At 37.1% G+C, this 20,190-nt stretch overlaps 1 protein-coding gene and 1 pseudogene across 3 annotated transcripts in view; one reads left to right on the forward strand and one right to left on the reverse strand.

Moving 5' to 3' along the window:
* The window catches only part of Ugt8 (UDP glycosyltransferase 8), a 68,284-nt gene that overhangs the window by 40,601 nt on the left and 7,493 nt on the right, over window positions 1–20,190 (reverse strand). For all 3 annotated transcript variants that reach the window (XM_017591052.3, XM_063282414.1, NM_019276.3), the window contains 1 exon segment: window positions 5,553–6,376. In XM_017591052.3, coding sequence (XP_017446541.1) covers window positions 5,553–6,374 — 822 coding nt within the window. In that variant the 5' untranslated portion in view covers window positions 6,375–6,376.
* Window positions 9,124–16,472, forward strand: LOC134485961 (zinc finger and BTB domain-containing protein 7B-like; annotated as a pseudogene).

Below are 20,190 nucleotides of genomic sequence, written 5' to 3' on the forward strand. Positions count from 1 at the left end.
GTCATATTGACCCATTTGATTTAGGAAATACTGGTTTTGGGATTTTGTAAGCAAATTAAAAAAAATCCCATTTTCTTGTGTTTCAGACTCTATTAGACCATTCTATTATGCTACTTAATATGTAAGTGGAAAATAAAGTATTCTTTTCATTTGAGAATATGCACTAAGAAATAAATGTGTCAAACTCATTGACAGTAGCAAGTTTAATTTAAAATTAGAAATGTTTGGCTTGATATGTGAAAAATAGAGCAACCATATGGTGCCAACAGCAATTTTGTACTTTCACTGGTACAAATATCAGTTAAAATATTTCCCTTAACACTGTCAATGTTTGATCAATATCTAATTGAACAATTTCAAGTGTACAATAATGGTTTAAGGATTGACACTGAGAAAGGAAACTTAAAAGCCATGATAAATCTTGTCATATCAATAGCAAACAGTGAAATCTGGTCATATAATTGGATCTCATATCATGTTAATGAATATCTTTAGTTTATAATGCTTATAGGAGAAACAGATAGCTTATTTACTGTTACAAAACTGCTAGGAAAATGTCTATATCAGGAAACTGAATGATAAGTTGCTGATGGCTCCCACTATTCGTGAATTACTTTCTTGATAGATTTGCATTATCAAAAACATCTTCTGGTTTGTTATTACAAAATCAATGCCAAAATGTTATGATCAACTCAAAACACTGCAAAAACATGAATCTACCATTTTCTGCCCAACTCTTATTTTGTGGAAAACATCTAAGAACAAATGGAATTTAACTGCAGTCTCATCAAGCATTATGGTCCTTAACTTTCTGTTTTCCAAATATTAAAGGTATCTTATAAAACTCATGACATCCATACTGGGAACCTAGAAACAGATTTTATATCTTGACTAAGTGACACTTTCGAAACCTGGCATTTCAATCAATGTGGTATATAATGGCTATAATCCCATCTCCATCTTTAAAACAATAACTTAGGCTCAGATGGTGATATAGCATATTATTAAAGCAGCCTCAATTTTAACAGCTACCTGCAACTGATTCAAGTCATTTACCCAAGGGTTTACCAGTACCAGTATCACAGCCTAAATCATTCATTCATTACCATATGGAATCATAAAGATTCTGAGTCAATGGAAACTGAATACTGATTATGAAAAACTATTGATTTATTTAATTCTGTTCATAACTAGATAGCCTTTCAAACTACTCCGGAGGCTAATCTATTGAGTCTGTTACTCAAGTCTCTTTCTCCATAAGGCAGTTCTGATAAATGATGAGACAACAATAAGGGGGGTGTCATGACCCTGTCTTTGACACCCCTTCTTATCTCTTTCCTGCAGCCCTCTCCATGATTGTATTTCTGTAACTTAAAAAAAAATCCACAGAACTGGTAAGATGAAGAGGCCAGAAGTATTCTTTAACTGGAGATAAAATAATACTGAGGTGTACTGAAAGAGCAGCATACCAGCTAGAGTCATTCTTCCAGACAGGAACTGAAGGTCTCTTTCATTACCAACCCTCTTTATGAGAGAGTATCCTGAATGAGCAGAAACATTTTAGTCCACCAGTTGGGTGTTATCAATCAAAATCATTAGTACACCTATTTTTGTTCACTAAAATAAATAGGTCTGGAAGTTTTAGTTGCTTTGCAGAATGATATGTAGATATAAATTTGGAACAGACAGTGACTTTATTCTCTAACACTGAGCCATCCTCTGAATAATCTTATCTTTTGGCAGTTGCTTTTACTGGCTTCTCTTAAAATAAAACATCCATTGAGAGCCTGATGCTATTCACACACTCAAGGTACAGAAATGACACCATTTAAGGTATCCACTCTCATGTTAAAGAAACACAAAATTTGTCAAACTAGCAGTGAAGGTCGAATAGTTAGATGCTGTTAGAATTCAGTATTATGGAAACTGAAGATTGACAGATATCAGCAACTTGGCAGAGCTAGACAACTGCTCCAGTGATAAAATGTATAAAGTTGTCATAGGAAACATTTCAAGTTAATCATAGATAGACTCCCTAAATAAACATGTCTAGAGCATCCAATAAAAATACTACAAGCTGAACTCACCCCATATGTCATTATTTCATTTATATTTAATATTAAAGGGCCCATTTAAGTAGAGCTCTGTTCTAAGACCTCTTCCTAGGCAAATGCAAACTATCTTTTAGAAAATTGGCATCCACGTTTTCTATTGACTCATAATAACAGCAGATAACTCTGGGTGAGGATGTGACTTAATCCAGATGTCTTCCCCTTAATGCAGATTTTTATGGCCCTACTGTGGACAGCCAAGCTTTGATAGTATATCACAGGTGGTTTCTCTGGCCACATTCCTAAGTTCTTGAATAACTTGGATATCTAGGTAAACAATTTCTTCACCCTATATCTATACAACATTTTATTATTAAATTTTGCCTGTGTTTGTATCTATGATCAACATAGAATCTTTACAACTCAAGAGTACAAACAGTTTCAACTGGTTCTCATACTAAGCACTCATATCAAATAAGACTGAAGAAACAGCTATTTATATAGTCATGCACACAATTACATGTGTAAATGAATAATGTGAGTTACAAAGGGTATAGTCATTTTGACCAACTAATCAATAACACAGCCATCCACACTACAAGGTGGCTTGTCAGACTCTGGCCTTCAATGAACAACTCAAACTCTTTAAACCTATCTGACACATGAATAAATTATTCTGTCTATTCTCTGTATTTTGAAGACAGAAAGATTTACTGAATGGAACTGATCCATATACAATAATTTCTACATACTTAAATATCATAAAATTTTTGAAAAACATCTTTTAGAATTTTTTCTATTTCTTCCTCCCATGCTACAAAATTCAAATCTTAGTGTCAAATCATTTCCAGACATCTAGAAAATGAAATATGTTCTCAATACCAAGGCAATCAACAGCTGGATAGTTATTGTTAAATAACATTTCTCACCAGCTGTTTGCTGGACCCTCTTATTTTAGTGTCATAAACACCTGCAACCCTGTGAACACGTGAGAAACTCATTAACTTTTATAACACTATTGCATAGCTTATCTCAGATATCAACTACAGAAATCTCAGTAGGAAGATATATGTATTCTGTAAGCATATAAAATTTCACAGTATAAGGGGAACAAAAAGTAGTAAGATATACATTTGTCAAAATATTCATACTATAGGTGGTACACTGAAAGACTAATCCAGCATTTAGAATCTAACCCCTCCATACTACTAATCATGTAACAGTATGTAACATACACCATGTAACCATGTATATTCAACTGTATGTGTGACCAAACCTATAGATACAAGAAGCTGCTGTTAAATAGAAGCACAATTTCACTATAATTATTGCAGAAAACCCAATGAAGAAAAAAAAGTGATAAGTTCATAAAATAGGCCATCCAGTATTAACAAGTTAAGACTAAAAACACTTTGACTAATACATTAGGTAAGGTTCAAAATATCCAGTAAAATTGGTTTTTAAAATTGGCCTAGAGATAGTGGTTAAAAGCATTGACCGCTCTTCCAATAGACCAGAGTTTGATTCCCTGTACCACTTCATCTATAACTAATGCATATAGTACACAGACATATATGCAGCCAAATATACACACAAAATAAATAATTTATTTTAAATGTAAGTAGAAGCACAATATTCAAACTAGTAAGATAATGGATGAACAGAGGGAACCAAGGTAGTAACATAAGCTCAGATTAATAAAAATTGCACATATTCTACATATTTTAATAAGGAGAGAATGCACACCAAAAAAGGCACCATAAAATAGTCTTGTATGCCTATAGTCGGTTGTTCAAGTTGATGCAACTCTAGAAATATGCACAGAAACTGAAATAGGGGAAGAACAATCAGCAGATCTATCTCTAATCAAAAGAGTGGGGAGACAAAGAGAGAAAGTGCTCAGGCCAAAAGTGATGGACTCTTCTCACTGGCAAATGATGAAGCTATAGAAAGAGTGAAGCAATGTCTGTGGCATTATAAATGACCATCTTAAGGTAAAGACAGATTTGCTCACCAAATCCTGGAGAAGCTGCTTCTAAGACCTGACTTGAACTATCTTTAGGAAGAAGAGTTTATGTTACAAGGTGACTCTGGCAGGGGAATGTTTGAGGACTGAAATCAGAGTCAAAGTCATGAATGGCTGAGATAAGCTAAGGTTGATTCTCATCCTCTACAGTAGTTAAAGAGTGCAGCTGTGCCCTTGACACTCCAGTGACTTCATCAATTCAAGCTGCTAACACTCTACTATACACGAAGCCAGCTATTTCTGTAATTCCATGTCACATTGACTATACCATGTTATCTTAAGTATCAGTCAATTTGTTCTATCAGAAAGGCTCACATCTACATTCCAGTCACCTGAATACACTGTAAGAAAATACTACCTAGGGATCATTTTTATGTAATACCTACAGGAGACAATCTGGGTTTTCACTGAGGGCCTGGAAGACTTTTGTATTACAGTGTATTACTTTTGTGTAACCATTTGTGCAGGTGTCTACTTTCAGAGATGAAAGAAAAAAAATTTATTTATATAAGCTCTAATACTATTGTAAGTGGTAGCAAACACTGAGCTACCCTGAAGTTAGAAAAAAAATCCAAGCGCAAGGCCCTGGGTTCGGTCCCCAGCTCCGAAAAAAAGAACCAAAAAAAAAAAAAAAATCCAAGTGACCTATGCTGGTTTAAGTAGCTAATTAAAACAAAGTAGGATGGAAACGAGATTTCTAAAGAACAATGAATTTGTTGATGATTCAACTAGCATAAAGAATGCAACTTTGAGCAGATGAATGTGTTTAAAGTTCCATCAATTCTGTCTTTGAAATTAAACTGCCATTAGGACGTGTTATATTTGCTATTAATTTAAATCAGTTGTTTTCCTACTTTGAAATTAAAACTCAATTCAACTATAGGATAGAAATGTCCTAGTCATAAACACCAAATGGGTGCTTTTCAGAGAAAATATATTTTAGCTTGCTCTGACTTATTTCCCTTATTTTCCTACAATGGAAACTTATACTAAATGCCTTTCAGATGAAAAGTAAGAAAAGTATTACAAATATGTTTTATTGCTCTCCTTAAATCCGTACAAGGATCAGTAATCCTGAATGCCCAGAGAAATATCTTTATTCTTTTAATTTTTACTGGTTTACTAAACACAGACCTCAACATATTATATGTGAAGGACAGTGTTTAACTAAAAGCAAAATAAGTTATGCTTGCTAAAAAACCATACAGCTAAGTATATCCAACTCATAGACTATAGTTATTACTTAAAATCTAGTTCTAATTCACTGTGTTGACTCCACAGGACAGAGAGGCTCTTGATACTACAGATGCATTCACCCAAAGCATATGAATCCGAAGGAGTGAAGGATCCACAGATAAAGAGAACTAATCAGCAATGGACTCTTAATGTGATACTAAACAATACTCTTTCTATCAGCATAAAAATTGACCCGTGTAGTTTTAAAAAAAATTACCAAGGAGTTCAGCAAACCTTACTTCTGGCAGTGGGCTGGCCGGCTTTGTTAGGATTCCTCCAACATATACAACGTTAGGCAGGGTGGGCCTTGGAAACTCCAGTGCTACGTCAGTACATAACATCCACAAGCTGGACCCATGAACCAAATCATACATGGACTTTGCAGGGAGCAGGTTGTACTTCTGCATTATCCTTTCATATTTCGGAAGAACCAGAAAGCTAACCCCCATTCTGGATATGAGGTAAACGCCTGTATTTTTCATCCTTTCCAGGAAGTTCATGCGGTCTGTGAGGAGTGAGTTAAACTCTGGGACATAAGCTAAAGGAGCAGGCGCTCCGACTTCAGCAGGATACCAAAGGCCAGTAGAAAACACAGCATACTTAACGCCTAAAAGATGAGCGATCACAAATCCACACATATCATTGGGGTCAACCAGTAGCAGGTCAAACTTTTCTTTTTTCAAACCCTGGATTAGGGCTTGGTTGCCAACCATCATGTCACAATTCTTAGTATAGTGATCCAGTATGTCAACCAGTTCAACTGCTGTCAATCTTCCAGAGAAAATATTCCGCATTTTAGACTGCAGGAAAGCATCTGAGGTGGTACTGTTGAAGATCCCTGGGTATCGCTGGAGGCTGTAGTGATTAGATGGGTCAATGTCTCTGCCTTCTGAGAGGAGGAACACAGTGTGATGGCCTCTCTCGTGCAAGGCTGATGCTAGTGTCTTGAAAATGTACAAATGGCTTTCAAACATAATTGGCGGCACAATGATGATTTTAGCAGCCCTTGCTATTCCAACAGCACTCCACAGGAGCATGAAATATGGAGTATAAGACTTCATAGCTGCAAAGATAACCAGAAAATGACTTAAAACATTATAGAGGCTTGCCATTCCAAACAATCACAAATATTTTATTTTCCAAAATACCTAATGACTAATTCTTTTTAAAAATTAGTCTAATATGTGTTCCAAAGAAGCCTTCATAAAACAACAATATCATTATGTATGGAATTGGAAGAAATTGATATATAAGACCTATTAAGACCAATCTGAAAATATATAGCCTCATCAATAACACAGACAATAACTTCTAAAAAAAACCCCAAAGGCTCTTGATATTACTTCTTTGAAAACTATCTGTGAAATAGTACTAATAAATTCTTGTTCTTAATAAATGTCATGTTAACTCCAGGAAGAGATTTTAATTTTCAGGTTTATAAGTATACAATTGTCACTTAAATCATTTTAATTTAGTGATAATATTCCCAATTGTGATTAAAGTTTTCCAAGAGAGGTCACACTTCAAAAACAATTCAGTAATTCTTTAGACAGGTATAATAACCTTTAGCATGTTTTTTTTATCACTAAGTACACTAAATATTCTGATGGTCTGCATGTATGTAACATTTTTTTTTTGTTGAGCACTGTGATAATTCAGGGCATCATCCAAATGAATGACTCTCAAAAGACAAGTGCAAGAGTATATTGAAGAAGGTTTGGTGAATGAGTGTGTCCCAGACCACCCTGTGTATGTGCCACCTTCAGTTAGAGTGTCAACTTCAAAGCAGACATTTCTCCCACCTTTTCTGGTTAACAGGTTAAATACAAGGTCTTACTCCACATTAGTAAGAAATAACCACATTATGTACAGTAGAGGTAATGGCTGTACAAAGTCTATTCAGTATAACCAATATAAGCTCTAGGTTAGACCCCCAAACAGAAAAAGATTCTTAAGAGTTATGCACAGAAACTAGACACTTTGATTTCAAGGAACAACACAAAATATATTTAGACATACATGACAAATGACAGTTTGCATGTGTACATTTTGTTCATGATTGTATATTAACCATACTCTTTGGGCAAATTTCCACCATCTAAACACAATTGAAACAAATATAGTTTCTCAATATTTAAACTCTGCAATTAATCCAAAATAATCACATGCCTATAAGCTGAATCTTCCAATAATAAATATACTATATTTTAAGCCGTTTCCCCCTCTTACTCCCAGCAAAGATAAAATGGTACACTAATGTTATGAAAATTAAATGTTTCTTGAAATATTACACAAATTTGGAAACAAATTGTTTCCACAGCAATTTTTTCTCTAATTACAAGATCTATATAGGACGAAATACATAGTCAAACTTCGAGGAAAAAATGCTTTCTGGGTATTTAATGTATTATGCTTTTGCTTCATACCAGTGTGTCTCTCTAATGTTACCTTCTAATATTAAAAAAATTAGAGGTTTTGCATTCACATGTTATAAATTCTGGGGATGAAACTTATGTTAAAGAAGATATGCCATAAATACTGTTGTCTAGCGTTACCATGAACATACCCAAGATCAACTTAGGGATGGATCCATGACAGACAGCTACTCTTCTACTCTGCAGGACTGATGATCATTAGCATGTACTTCAGTCATACTCAAAGTCATGAACTGATAAATAACTGAATAGTTAATAATAATAACAATAATAATACATAGCACAGAAACAAACCCTTCCTTTGTTTCTTACTCTTCCTTATTTTAGTATTTTAATTCAGTCTTTATTAAAAATTAAGAAGAAATATATGCAATGTTTTGCTTTAATAAACTTCTATGTTCTAGAATACTACTGTGCAGTAGAATATTCTGTAAGATGAAAAATGTGATCCCTGTTCCCTACTCGGCATCCTCTACTCACCAGTAACTACTGGGCAATTTTCTAAGGCTAATAAGAGTGAGAACTGAAATCTAAATTGCACTAATAGCTTCATGTCGCTAATGAGTACTGCCCCCCCCCAAAAAAAAGAAAATTTAAAACTACAGATTAGTACATTGGTTCTTTAAAAAGTTGCTATTCAGAAATATCAACGTTCTATAGACAAAATACCTAGTAAAAATAATGTCTACTATGCCTTCAATACAAAGCAGTGACTGCAAGAAAGCAGCATCAATTAGATCACTGCATTCTATTACTTAAATAGAAGACCAACTATGAAAGGTTACAACAGCACCCAAACACCAGCATCATAGGCATCACTGTGTGAATAAGAAAAGAAGGACCACAGAAAAAACAAAGGCTGAAACTCTCCTAGTAAAGAATCATCTGAGTTCATTCACTGGAAAACAATTTTCTGGTGTTCTAAACAATATCTTCTCCTTATACTCATTTGTGTTTTAGGGTGGCTGCTTATTAAAATTTTATAGGTGAAGGTGGACTGGAAGGGGATAGTGGTGGAAACAGAAAAGGAGAGCGATCACTGCAGGTGACTGGAGAAAGAAGGAAAGGAAAAGGAAAGGGTGGAAAAAACTCAGGGAGCTTAGCAGGAGATCAGAGGAAGAGAAGGAAAGGTGGATAAACCCATATACTCCCTGTGGAGCTAGCTGTTGGAAGCAGTGGAAGCTTAGGACCTTACTGGGTGTAGAGAGGGGATGCAGGGGGAGGGGGTCGAAAAAACTGAAAGTGACAAAGGGTACTGCTAAGGGTGGGGGGAATATTAGGGTGCCAGGAGGAAGGGGAAGGATGGGGAGAAAGCAAGGGGTAACAAGTAAGAGCCGGACAGGGCCCTGGAGGGTAGGGGGAGGGTAGAGGGAGCCAGGTTAATGAATAGTTCTGTAGTCATGGTAGGGGCGGGCACCAGGAAGAGGCAAAAGGTAAAGGAAGAGGTACCCCCTCCCCAGCAAGCTGTGGTGAGCCTTCTGATCAAGACCAGATCAGTGCCTCAAGCCAACAGGTCTGGCAGGGGTCATGGTTCTTCGCACAGTGGGTACTCTGCAACTGAGGAGAGAAAAATGGGAAGCCCTGAGGATGACTTGATTGGAATTCCATTCCCAGACTATAGAGAGCAGTGAGTTTCTGAGCTGCCTCAATGAGCACTCTCATCATCAGAACTCAGGGGCTTGAGTATTGCACCCGCAAGACTATATGGCTGCCTGTGTGTGTGTGTGTGTGTGTGTGTGTGTGTGTGTGTGTGTGTGTGTGTGTGTGTGTGTGTGTGTGTGTATATGAGGGTGTTGAGGGCTGTGATGGGAAGAGGGGATGGTGGAGCAGCTGCTGGAGGAGCAGAGGCCTTTGGGACTTTGTAGGGTCCTGAGTACCCTACTTGAATTTGCCTACATAGCCACACTGACCCCCAATAATACCAATGTGCCAGCTATACTCCAAGCTTCCTAACTACTGAAAATGTCCTCTGTCATTGCTCCCTGCATGGTGATTCTACAAGACAGTGGGCTAGAAGCCCCCCAGCCCAGAGGAGGACGATTGTGAGTGAGCATGACAGTATCTGGAGGCTTTTGTCTTGGCCACTACCATAGCCTCAACCTCAGGAATGCCCAGTGGTGAAGATAGCCCTCCACAGGTGCCCCTCCTACCACCATGACCTCTAGCTGTTGCCTGCTGCAGCTACAAGCCCTGAAAAGTTTTTCTGTAAACTAAGGGGCCTCTGAGGCACCCACAGTATTCACTTATTCCGTGACCTATGAAGAAGAGGTGGTCAATAGAGTGTGCAGCGGTCAGGGCATTAAGCTTGGGGACCTCTTGAGGAGCTCCTGAACTATGATGCCTTTGAACATCAAAGAAAAAGAAAAGGAGCTGGTATATACCTCAGCCTAAGGCACAGAGGAATGAGACTCCACTATCACCAGAGGAGCCGGTCTCAGATGAAGACACCATTGACTTGATAGTTTACCTAAGTTCACTACACCAAGATCTCTGGCGCCAGGCCCATTTGGCCAAGACAAGATGGTGCATAAATTCACAGATGCCCCAAGAGTGTCCAGTCTGTCACACAGTAATCCATGCGGCACGTCTATGAGTGCTCCCTGTGCCACAAGGATTTTGCTAAAGAAGGAACACCAGCAGCACCATTTTAAGGGCCAGACGTGCCTGGAGGTGCCACAAGGATGATGCACCACAGCACTCACTACCCACACCCTTGACCACTTGTTCCATCCCTTGCTGGCTTGACCTCTCACAACGGCCACATGGGTACTTTCTGTCTCTTTCTTGTTCGATATTGGAATAAATCAGCCCCCACATGATCCCCAGTCACTACAAAAGGGCATCCTGAGAAGGAAAAGAAGGAAGAGGTATCTACCATGCCACAGGCTGAAGGTGCTATAGAATCCTTGGCTAGGCAGAAGCAATCCAAGTTCTGGGACATCATGCCAGGCAACAAGGAAGTATATAAGACAAATGGAGTTTGGGTCAGTGATACTGAGCCTCCCAAAGCCTTCATTCTATTTCTAAGCTGAGGTTTGAGGACATGGGCTCTCTAGATTGGGGTGTTCACACAAGTAGTATTACATGAAACATGAAATACATTACACACACACACACAGAGAGAGAGGGAGGGAGGGAGAAGGGAGAGAGAGAGAGAGAGAGAGAGAGAGAGAGAGAGAGAGAGAGAGAGGCTCTCTGTCCTCAGTTGCTACTAGGGAATTGAAAAAATAGATTTGTGGGGTCCCACTTTGGCTATGTAGGTTTCTAAAAGCCTAGGTTTAGGACCAAAGCCTTGCCCTACACCCATAACCTCTGGATTTTGACTGCCTCTGAGTTAGAAATACTGGGGTTGCAGGGCAGGACCTGTAAGGATGGAGCCATCTTAGTCCCTCTCCACCCAGTTCCAATGCTGAGTTACATGGGCTTGGAGAAGAAGAGGGCAGGATGGTCTGATTGTCTTGCCTGTCCTTGGGAATAGCAGAGGAGTGCCACCTCTTTCCAGGGGTGGGGATTTCTTGTTCCTAGTGCTCCCTCCTTAGGACCAGAAGGCAGTGAGGGCTGAGTCTCTAACCCTCATCCTCTCCCCATCTCCTAGCCCAGTGCAAGTCAGAACTGTAATTATTAATACTCCAGACAATGCAGTCCAATGAGTAAACCTGGAAAAGAGTAACTACAAAGATGCTTAGGTCCAGAAATGCCATTCCCTTCTGGTTATGCCAGATGACTGTCTATGAGGAGCTAAACTACACTTTCAAGCCACTGTACTGTCTCTGTCTATAGCACCAGGGTGGTATAAAAGTCTTCCCAGAATTAAGGGGGTTCCCAAGGGTTGGGCATTCCAATGCTAAACCTGGGAAATCCAGAGCACTTCATAGCTCTGACCTTGTAGTTCCTTTTGTGTGTGTGTGTGTGTGTGTGTGTTTATGAAGTAAGACTGAAAAGGTAAGAACCTGACAAAGGCTAACACCTAGAAAATTAATCTACTTTATCCTGTCTGCTACATAAAGAGGATAAAAGCTCACATTTGCATGCATGCATAAATTCATCCAATTCATATAATCTCTCTCTCTCTCTCTCTCTCTCTCTCTCTCTCTCTCTCTCTCTCTCTCTCAAACACACACACACACACACACACACACACACACACACAGGATAAAACCCAGCTATATTACTATAGTTACTACTTTCACATGAAAGTAATACCTGGTGTTCTAAAGTAAAGTGAATTATGGGTAGCTGTTTGCAAATAAGCCACTGAAAGTAAAAATCCTGTCACAGAATAGCAGCATCTCAGCTTGGGGTGGGAAGAGAACACACCATTTAGAAAGGCATGGCCTGTACTATCAGTTAGCTCCCACCTTAAAGAAAAGAGGTGGGGAGGGAGGTCTGGAAAGATTGCTCAGTGGTTAGGAGCACTGCTTGTACTATCAAAAGACCCAGGTTTGATTCCCAGCACCACATGGCAGTTCACAACTGTCTATAATTCCACTTCCAGGGGGATCTGGCATCCTCTTCTATATTTCTAGAGCACCATGCATGTAATGTGGTTTTTAGACAAACATAAAAGCAAAGCACCCATATACATAAAAAGTTTATTAAATTAAATTAAATGAAAATGAAAAAAATGTATTCTGAGAATTCTGAAATAAGCAAACTGCAATCTGGACGAAAGTCATATACTGACAAAACACAGGTTGACCATAGGCAGGCAGTAAATAGATTTTCAAAATGTATCACTTTTTAAAGGTTTTGTTTTGATTTACTCAGAAAACAAAACAAAGCAAAACTGAACATCTGTATGATTATTTGCACATAATTTGCAGGTATGCACAGCTTACCTATAGATGTGAGACAAAATCTCTGGATAAAAAGGAAGAATGTAGTGTATTTCACAAATGTAAAAAAAAATAAATTATTTTGAGTTTCCCTGACAGAAGTTTCTGGTCAAAATTTCTAACATAGTCATTTAGGAAAAAAAACTTATCTGTGATTAACAACTAATTTGAAGGTCATGATGAAAGCATATTCATACTGTATTATCTATCCCTTATGCTACTGTATTCCATTATAGAAAGTCAGAATGATATAGCTGTTTGGAAGTACTACAAACTGGCAGATCTTGGTTTATATAAAATGAAATACGAAAAAAAACAACATCAGTACCTTTTAAAAAGATTGTAAGGAATGCAGTATTACTATTGCTTTTGTAACAACCCGAACGAGACACACTCATCACTCCTCACTATAACTACCCACAGTTATCTCTTTCCTAACATCTACAGTACAGGTGGCAAAGCGGTAATGAGAAACTCAACCCTTTCCTTTATCAGTAATAGCTGGCTCCTGTCCACATGGAGAGTTTTTCCTCAACCATCAAGTAGAAGGAAAAATAAAAGCAAGGCTATGGAGAGGAAGGAAGATAGGACATTATGAATATCAACAAACTGCACTTGAGACCTCATATCCACTTTATACCAGGTCAAAGTAAATTTAGCTGCTTAAAAGTCAAATTTTAATCACCTAGGTAAAATTATCCTCAAATTTTAGGGCCCAAAAGACCCACCTCAAGTGCTAACTAAAAGTACAGATTCCAAGGTCTCTTCAGCAAATAGGCTGTGGCCTGGATAGAAAAGAATCTGTATTTTAAATAAACAGCTGAAGACCTCTATGTCGTTCTCTATCAGACTGACTGGTAAGAATCTAGCACCTAACACTTGAGTGCAGTTATACAAGTGACACAACTGAAGAAACTGTAGGCCTGAGTTAAAGCACAGCTCTTGAGGAATTAAGGAAAGTACAATGTATATTCTGGATCTTAAGGAACACAGAATAAGCAGTTGAACAAGCTTCTTAACTACTACAGTCTCCAAGGGTGCATGAATAAGGCTTTTAGTACTGCTACAACAGTTAACACTTGGCCAACCTATCATTGTCATTCTTTTAGGGATGGGTATTCCCAATCTCATCTAATTCATTTCACAAACTCTGTATTAACTTATGTTGTTAGTACATTACTAAAATGGAATTTCTTAATAAAATACATCAGTACAATTTATAAATGTAATTAAACTAGTTTTAAGTGACTACTTAAGATTTGGGCAGGGAAGTATATTCTAGAACCCAAGATTGCTTTTCAATTAGCTCATATTTGATGTACGGAAAGAGTATTCCAATAATTTATTATGAAAGAAAAATAAAAATAGCATGTACCCATAAATCCTGTCAATAGCAATCTTTTAAATTAAACCAAGTATTTTATTTCTTTGAGCATACCAAATTGGAAGATCTTGAAAATGCTTTACTGTTATAAAATTTGCCCAAACCTGGATTTATGAATAAATTTAGAAAGATCTAGGAAAATAAGTTACATGTGTTGGTTGATGGGGGAGTAAAAAAGGAAAGGAATTAATAGGTGTAAGTTTAACAAAATTGATAAGCTATCATTTGGTTCATAAAACAGTTAAGATCAATCAATGGAGTACTAAATTTACAGATGAGAAAATAATTCAAGTTGACTTCCAAATTTAAGTTACATAGACTCTTCAGTATGAACGTATAGTTCATAAGACATGTTAAAAGACAAATTATGCTGTGACTGATCAGTTGTGGGAGCCCCAATCTATGTAGTTCTGAAATAAGTTCCCTAGGGACATGGGACTGCTGTTATCTTATATTAAGTACACTGTCAACATAGGTCAAGATCTATCCAACACATTACCAGTCCTAAAACAGCCAAGACTAGATCATGATCAAGCAGTCACCAATGCAAACCTATCAGGAAGCAGATTATTTTCAGTCACAAATACAGAGGACAATGTGCTTAAAATAATTTAAGTACACTTAATATGTAATGTTTTAACTGGCTTGATAAATAGCCAATCTTTAAGCATGTGGCTACAGTTCAACTCTAAGTATACACTGAGATGCTTTTAAAAGCTAAAGATGGCTAAAATCTTGATTGTTGCCACAATCACTTTCACAGAATATCTGGAGACCTGGTCCAGGGTTTGTTGTTGTTTTATTTGGTTTTGTTTGTTTGTTTTTCCTTGACAGAGATCCACGGCTGTCCTGGTCTTACTTTGTAGACCAGGCTGGCTTTGAACTCACAGAGATATTCCTGCCTCTGCCTGCCAAGTCCTGGGATTAAAGACAGGGACCATCATGTCCATCTGAGGTCCAGGTTTTAACATTTTTGTTCTGCTCCTGTTTTCCTGTGATGACAAATTGAGAACAACTACCTCTACTGGGTAACTATAAGACAGTATTAGAGCAAAGTCTACAAAATGACAGCAAATACCAGGTTTTAGACAAAATAATGACTATGCATGTATTAACTGAACTAAGACTATACAACCAATTAATAAGTGAAAGTATTATATCAAAAGTTTAAGTTATAAAAATAAGCAGGTTAATGTTGATCAATACAGTCTTGAAACCTAAGCCAAGCTGTTCATCTCAAAATGATCACCAATTTTCACTACTTGGAAATCTGAGCCAACCACACATCTGGTATTAGATTAGCTTTTAGCACGTGCACAGAATATGGTGGAAGTTCTGACTCAAACGCCATTTTCCGAGAATCAGTGGTCATGATTTAAAAAAGAACAGTTAAAAACAATGCTCTTTTGTATTTTACTTCGAATGCTTATCATGTCCTAGTTATAACTAACTCCTGTCCCTTTCAGCCCCCTCCCCCCCACACACATCTTAAAGACTTAGGTTTCTTTTCTACAATTCTTCTAAGACCAGACCAGCTTTGTGTTAATTATCTCCGTGCCTGTGATCAACATCCAGCAAACAAAAATTATTTGTTTTGAGTCTGACTCCATCCTTAAGCAAACAGCAAAGTTCCCAAATTAGCTGAGACTAAGGTTTCAATTTCTAACAAGTATTTATAATTTTTAAAGCATGCTTTATGTTTTAAAATGTTGTAGTGTAACTTTTTTACAGTTCTTTATTTAGTATTTTGTTGATATAATCAGATGCATAAAAGTCACGAAATTATTCACTGTAAGTAAATGAGAATCAGAGAAATGCATTGGGTCTTCTGAAGAACCTATTCAAGTCCTTGTCCCCTAGGGATTAATGTAACTTTGATCTTTTTCAATCTAATAGTCCATAATAATTTTTGTTTTGAGATAAGTTTTCACATATTAACCCAATCTAGCATGGATTTCTACATATTAGTATCTCTTTAGGTTTTTTGTTTTGTTTGTTTGTTTATTTATTTATTTATTTATTTATTTTTAGTATAATACAGCAGGAAATCTGAAGGAAATCTAGGTCAAACTTTGATCTTCCACGATGCAGTTCTACACATGTAAAGTCAGTTAGCAATTAGTTGGAAATTCTTAATATTACAGAAATGTATTGGAATGCATGGGACTCGTTCTTCTACATCTCAAAAATATCCTTTATTTCCTATTATTAAATAGGTTTTTATTGACCTAAAACCTGAATTCTAGGTATTTCTGTATTTTATTCCATGAAAGTCTACACTAGTAAATGAATAAGAAACTTGCCTATTTTCATAAAATCCCAACACAGGCAGTGTGAGAAGTTCCTTATACACTTCCTAAATTGATTGAAAAATGGCAAACTTACATGAATGCCCAGGGACCAAGGACTTGAGCAAGTTACTCAAAAGACACAATATCCTTCTCTGATGTTCTTTTACTAAAACAGGGAAACATATATAGTTTTTTGTTTTTTATGCATCTAAGAATTTACAAATATATATATATATATATATATATATATATATATACACAATGAACATGTGCTAATCAGTCTTTTAGATACCACTGCTATCACTACTCTTTTTGCAAAACTAATGTAAACATACTTAAACACAATAATTAAGCTATTTTCTGTAAAGTGATTCAAAACACATTTAAAAGTATTTTCATCTAAAAATGAACTGGAGTCCCAATTTAAGTACTAAATATAAATGAATCCAAATTCTGGGCTTTATAGAAAAAGGAACAATGCCTCTAAAGAATGTGTGTATACATATACATATATACACATATATAGTTATAGATTATATGTGTGTGCATTCGCTGTGTGTGTATGTATGTATGTATGTATGTATGTAGTATGTATGTATTTAGAAAGCAGAAAATGTTCAGGGTCCATAAAGGCTGCATAACTACTATAAAGGATCCAACAACAGGTCTTGACCCTACCACGCAGCTGTGAACTCATCAGTAGGATCTGGCATAAGGACTCCCTAAGAAAGAGAAGAACTTTATCTCCAAAAGGATAACACACAGATTAAAGAGAAAGGAGCAAAGCAATGATACCCAGAAGAGCTTGTTTATATGTATTGTGCAGTTTAAAACACTGGAACAACATTCCAAAATGGAATCCTTATTTAAAGGATAACTGTTTTAAGTAATACTTACCCCTCAGGCCTTTAAGAATGATCAAAATGACACATAACACTTTTTGCTTTTGTTATTGTTTAAAATCACTTAGTCCAATTAGTATTGGCTATCTGTCCTATCCACTGGGGCATGAGCAACCAACCTACCAATGGCCACTCCCTTTCCCCTAAAGAAAAGTTACTCTCCACCCAATAGCCATCAACTTCCAAGATCTCCTCAGCTACAGCTGGGGTCTTGGGAGGCCCCTCCTCCATCCATTCTAGAATTTGTTTGGCTTTATCTTGAACAGGTCTTATACAAGCAAGCAGGTAAATTCTTATGAGCTACAACCATATCATAAACAAAGGACATTTCATAGCATTCTATCCCACTCTCTACCTCTGTTTCCTCTTCCACCCTGTTCAATGAGCCCTGTAGATAAGGAATTCATACAGATGCCCCAACTATGCCTGAGAACTTGCAGTCATTATTCTCAGCACTCTGGATAGCTACTAATCTGTGCATTAACCTTCCCCAGTGCAATAAGAAGCTTCTCTGAAACAAGGTTGAGAGTAGCACAAGTTTATGGATTTATACAGCAGTATGACAAAAAAGAGCATTTATCAAAACAACAGTAGGTTCTTGCTGGAGTCTAGAACCTCCCTAACCATAGGTTTTGAGAATGTTGCAATAACAAGTATGAATTCCCTTCTGTGGAACTGACCTCAAGCTCAATCAACAGAGGTTTACAGGCCTCTCACTACTATATCAGTGCAGACATCTTTTCTTTCAGGTTGCCACAGTGACTAGGATAGAACCACTGATGTCTTCTCTTTCTTAGTAGCCTGAACACTAGTTTAGTCTGGGGGTGGGGGGTTCCTAGTTATTCCCAGCCTGATTTCTCTATGTCCTATAATCAAACTATGTAGTATCTGTAGCAATAGCGCCCTGCCATCTATCTGTAGTGGGCAGCTAAGAATAATACCAATAACCTAGATTGTTTTGAGGTCCTACAGGACCTTCCTGATTCATAGACAGGTAACTCGTGTAAGTTTAAATAGTCTTCATATTTCATGCTTTTCTTTCTCTCTTTTATTCCTGGGCTAAAATATATTAAAATTTTGTCTAAATCTTAAACTACATCTTTAATCCCATCTATTCTCCTACTGCCCTACTCAAAAAGCAACAGAAGGGGGGGTCATTTTAAAAGGGAATTTTGGTAATTACCAAGAGAGAAACGTAGAACAAAGGAAGAGGGTAAAAAATAAAAACACCCCAGCTGGGTAACTTTTCAACATCTGCAGCAATTATAAAAAGTCCAGGTGAGGGAATTAGAAGGCTCCCAAGTCTTCTTTCAGGTATATTTGACACTGGGCACACTTACCCTTAAAAATAAATATGAAACCAAAACCAAGTCCATTTAATTACTGCTAATTATTTTTGTTATTAGCCTCACTTAGAATTATTTGGAAACTACTTAGAATTACACACTGACCTATAAGAAGCACCACATAAATTCAAGGGGAAATATTCATACATGAATGTGATCTGTATAAAGACTTCTGTGACTTGACTTTTCTATGGATAAGACCTCCCACTGTGACTAGCTATGTGTAGAAAAGAGGTCTTCAAAATACATAAGAGTTCTTCACAGAAAGTCTCCAAATCCAAAGAAAGAAACATTTCAAGTCTGAATGACATAGCCTGGGAGAAAACAGCAAAAGTAACAACATATATACAAAAAACTAGGACTACTCTCTTCCTTCAGTACCTTGTGTGGGGCTAAAAGAAATAACATCCAATGATGTTTGAATATGGCATCTTTGGTGTGAACTGTTTATCCAACATGGTATATGGACCTATGTTTTCTTTAGAGGGAGAAGGTAGAAAGAAATAAATGTTAAACTTTCATCAATATATGCAGAGTAAAGTTTTAAAAAATAAGTTTAATGATACAATAATCTGAAGTGTGACTTTAAGGTCAAAAACTTGTTAGATGAATATTTGAAATTACAGAGGAAATGATAAATGGGGATCTAGTTCAATGATAAAATGTTTGTCTAGCACAAAGGTAAAGTCTTTGGTTACAGTCCCAACCTCTCTCTCTCTCTCTCTCTCTCTCTCTCTCTCTCTCTCTCTCTCTCTCTGTGTGTGTGTGTGTCTTTCTCATGATCTCTATTCCCCAGTTCTCCTCACTTCATTCCTCTCCTTATAGCCTACCTTTCCATAGAAAGCTAGGGAACTTTACGACTGAAATGTCACAAAGCAAATACCCAAAGGGACAGATGCTCTAAGTCTCATAAGGGTATTCAGAGTATAGCTAAAAAATGTGTAGGCATGAACATTGGCTAAAGACTTGGTTCGGATGAAAATAAGGGGCACAGTCAAATGGCCCTGAAAGAAAGTAAAGGATACTCATCAAGTAAGCAGATCGTGATGATATGGGAGCCAAGGCAAGGGTAGGGGAGAAGCAATGACGTGTTACAGTTGGAAAGTGAATACACAAAGGCAGTACAACTTGAATGAAAGATTCAAGCAATGTGAAGGGAGGGCTTTATTAAGAAGATAGAATAGAATAGCAATACAGACTAAATAAGTGAGACAAAAGAAGGATACTCAGAGGTAACTTCAAAATCTGTCACTTGGCTGATGCAGACAGGGTACAAGTCATAGTTTGCTAGTTGAGTTTGAACACTTTAATTTTTTCAGAGAATTGATGAAAAGATGACATAACTGGAACTCCAGACCACATATTCATAAAGAGAAAGACAGTTGAGCTTGAATAACCCTCACCAAAGGATTGAAGAAAAAGAGTTAAGGTTTGAGAATATTTTTTATTTTATTTTTTTCTCCATCTTTATTAAATTGGGTATTTCTTATTTACATTTCAATTGTTATTACCTTTCCCCAGTTACCAGGCCAACACTCCCTAATCCCTCCCCCTCCCCTTCACATGGGTGTTCCCCTCCCCATCCTCCCCCCATTATTGCCCTCCCCACAACAATTCCATTCACTGGGGGTTCAGTCTTGGCAGGACCAAGGGCTTCCTCTTCCACTGGTGCCCTTACTAGGCT

This window comes from Rattus norvegicus, chromosome 2 (assembly GCF_036323735.1).
Source record: "Rattus norvegicus strain BN/NHsdMcwi chromosome 2, GRCr8, whole genome shotgun sequence".
NCBI lineage: Eukaryota > Metazoa > Chordata > Mammalia > Rodentia > Muridae > Rattus > Rattus norvegicus.